The sequence below is a fragment of the Dipodomys spectabilis genome, unplaced genomic scaffold, assembly GCF_019054845.1.
Source record: "Dipodomys spectabilis isolate Male_0828 unplaced genomic scaffold, ASM1905484v1 ptg000032l, whole genome shotgun sequence".
Lineage (NCBI taxonomy): Eukaryota > Metazoa > Chordata > Mammalia > Rodentia > Heteromyidae > Dipodomys > Dipodomys spectabilis.
In genome coordinates, this window is record NW_024870709.1 from 27589434 (window position 1) to 27592500 (window position 3067).

The 3067-nt window shown below is 58.1% G+C and overlaps 1 protein-coding gene across 2 annotated transcripts in view; it reads left to right on the plus strand.

Annotated features, from left to right (window-relative positions):
- The first annotated feature begins 619 nt into the window (after nucleotides 1-619).
- The window catches only part of Alcam (activated leukocyte cell adhesion molecule), a 181235-nt gene continuing 178787 nt past the window's right edge, over nucleotides 620-3067 (plus strand). Inside the window, exon 1 of one of the 2 annotated variants that reach the window (XM_042676827.1) lies at nucleotides 620-1264. In XM_042676827.1, the coding sequence (XP_042532761.1) occupies nucleotides 1192-1264 (73 nt within the window). In that variant the 5' untranslated portion in view covers nucleotides 620-1191. The remainder of the gene's footprint in view (nucleotides 1265-3067) is intronic. The other variant, XM_042676825.1, reaches the window with a different exon arrangement.

The following is a 3067-nucleotide window of genomic DNA, read 5'->3' on the forward strand; positions in this document are numbered from 1 at the left end:
CAAGGTGAGATCCCCATGTGGACTGCCCCGTCCCAGTACTCTCGTTATTCTGAGGCGGCATTATCATCATCCCCTCGTGAGTATGAGAAGAGAATGATCTGGCCTTTCGAATCCGGGCCAGGCTGGGTGGGCAGCGGGAAGTGAGAAGCCAAATCACCGGAACGCTGCTGAAGCCTTAGGGAAGTGTCAGCCCGGGGAACTGACACCCCGTCGCTTCCCATTTCGGCTCCCCATTGGCTGTGAACTCGGAGGCGGAATCCCGAGGAAGCTCCTCCCACCAGCATACTGGGGGCGTGGCCACGAACTCCTCCCACCAACCCCTTGCCTTCCCCTCCCACCCCCCCCCCCTACCGCCCCCCTATCCCGCCCTCCCCTCGCCCCGCCTGGAATCGGGGATCTGGACTCCGCGTCGCACTCGGTCCTGCAGCGCCTCTAGGCTGCGGATCTGCGCTGCAACCACCTGCTTGGCTTCGCGTCCAACCGGGGGAAGAAGCAGGGAGGAGAGATCAGGGGAGGGAGAGGGGGGGCTCGAAGAGGCGGGAGGGAGGAGGAGGAGGAGGAGAGAGGCGGCTCACACACGCCTTCCCGACGCTCCGCTCAGAGCTGCCCCGAGCCCGCCGCTGCCCAACGCCACTGCTGCGCCGCGACCACCGCTGCCACCTGCGGAGACCCGCCGCCCCGCGCCCACCCGCGCCGTCCTCGCCGGTCCCCGCGGGCCGCCCGCTCTCCCAGCGCACTGCAACTGCAGTTATTATTATTATCATTCGCACTAGTAGTATTATTTGAGAGAAGAAAACTAAAAGGCGCTAACGACCACCACCAGCAGCAGCAGCAGACCCCCCTCAAAGCCAGAAAAGAAAGAGAGAACCACGTTCACCTTTTCCGCTCTGCTCGAAAAAGAGAATCAAGAAGATCTCTGGTCCTGGCTGGAGCCGCCGAAGGGACCGAGGGCGAGCGTTGAGGGGGAGGGAAGAGGAGTTGCGGTCATTGCGTGGAAAGTTACGCGTGGCGGAGACCCGAAGGCGCAGCGCCACAGCCCCGGGGACCCGGTGTCCGGGAGAAACCGCTGTCCTCCCGCGTCGGGACCCGCGAGCGCGCGGGCACCCCGGGGTGTCATCCGGGACGGCTCCCCCACCGCGCTCCTCCCGCGGCGCGGACTCCTATCAGTGGTCCTCGGAAAGGAGGAGGAATATGGCATCCGAGGCGACCCCTTCCTGCCGTCTGGTTTTCTGCCTCTTGATCTCTGCTGCGGTCCTCAGACCAGGTGAGCGAGAGAGCCTTGGGATCAGTTCCTGATTGACCTACGCTCGGGGGTTGGGGGGGTGGGGGACGACAGGCTCCTATGTAACCCCCCCCCCCCGGGCCGGGCCGGGCCGGGCGCCCTGGCGCGTGGAGTGGTGGGGGACGGAATGGGGAGGGGGGAGGAGGTAAAAGGATCCGCGTCCCGGCAGCCCAGATCTGGCCCCGGGGCTTAGGCACCTGTACCACACACTGGGGCTGGGCTTGGTTGGCTCAAGTTTGGGTGGAGATCAGGAACCCGGAGTAAATCTCCAGGAACTTTGGGGTGAGGTCGGGGTCGGGGCCGCTGGAGCCCACCGGTCCGATCGATCGATCGATCGGACTCGTCTCCCACTCCCGGATCCCCCGTAGTAGCCCCCAACGAGGTGGCGGACTCCGTCTCCTACTGACAATCCTCGAACCCCCAGGGTATCCGAGTCGGCGTCACTGCGCTTCAAGCACTTTTCCTTTCGCTTAGCTCTGGGTGGAAATAACTAACTGCCCGCACTCTCCCCCAGCCCTGGATAAATCCCCTGGTAACTTCCCCTTGATAAAAGATGAGGAGGACATAGGGGAAGAGGTGGAAGGGGTGGAGAAGGACTTTAATCATTCCCTTAAAAAATACATAAACTAAAGCTTAAATCGAAGTTCCATTGTCTGGTGGGCGGTGAATAGGGGTGATGGGTGATGGCAGGCAAATAAACGCACTCTGGACTGGAAATTAGCAGCTAGGTGAATGAGACATCGCCCCCAGCTCTCCAAGTAAGGGGACGGTGGATTTCCAGCCGCAAAGACATAGCCTTGGTTCTCCCTTCTATACTAAACCTTCGAGGGCAAGGGAGACAACCCCTAAAATACCTCGCGCGGGGAATCCCTTCCCTCATCCCCAGGGACGTCCCCTGGTCGTGGCATTCTCTGAACCGCCAGGCAGCTGGCGTCCCAGCCTGGCGTTTGAGCGCTCACAAGTCACTTGACAGAACAGCAGGTTCCTGTATTCCCTGCGTGTGTGTGTGTGTGTGTGTGTGTGTGTGTGTGTGTGTGTGTGTGTGTGTCTGTGTGTGTCTGTGTGTGTCTGTGTGTGTGTGTGTGTGTGTGTGTGTACTTTGAAGTTTTGGGTTTTGTAATGGTTTTTTAAATTTTTTCATTTCTTAGTAGATACTTGCCAATTTACTGTTATTTGGGATTCGGTTGGTTTCTTATCATGTCTTTAGTTTTTAATCTTTTTATTCCTGTTTGTCCTTTGGCAAACTGAGGCCCCAGAAGAGATTTCAAAGCCTGTGAATCTCTCCCAGGAAACAGGGGAAAGTAAAGGCTGGGGACTAGAGACTGGAACAGAGATCACAAGTGCTTGTGAGCCACACTATGGCTTGGGGCTCCTCTGAGTGTACGTGTGTGTGTGTGTGTGTGTGAGAGAGAGAGAGAGAGAGAGAGAGAGAGAGAGAGAGAGAGAGAGAGAGAGAAAGAGAGAGGAGGGAGGAGAGAGAGGGAGAGAAGGAGGGAGGGAGGGAGGGAGGGAGGGAGAGGGCGCGCAGGGTGTGGGGGAGGGGCTGCCCTCTCAGATCTCTTTATTAAAGTTACATTTCTGGGTGAGGTAATGAGCTCACCTGCTTTTTCTGAGGCTGTGAAAGGCGTTAGCTCAGGGGCGGGGACCTGAAACCCGAGTTGAAACGGATTTATAGCAGGCGGGGCCCAGGTTTAAAAAAAAAAATCCAAAACGATCTTTTTTAGATCTGGCTTAGTGAGAATTTCACTTTTTCGTGCTGCTCTGGGGAATTAGGAAAAGACGGAC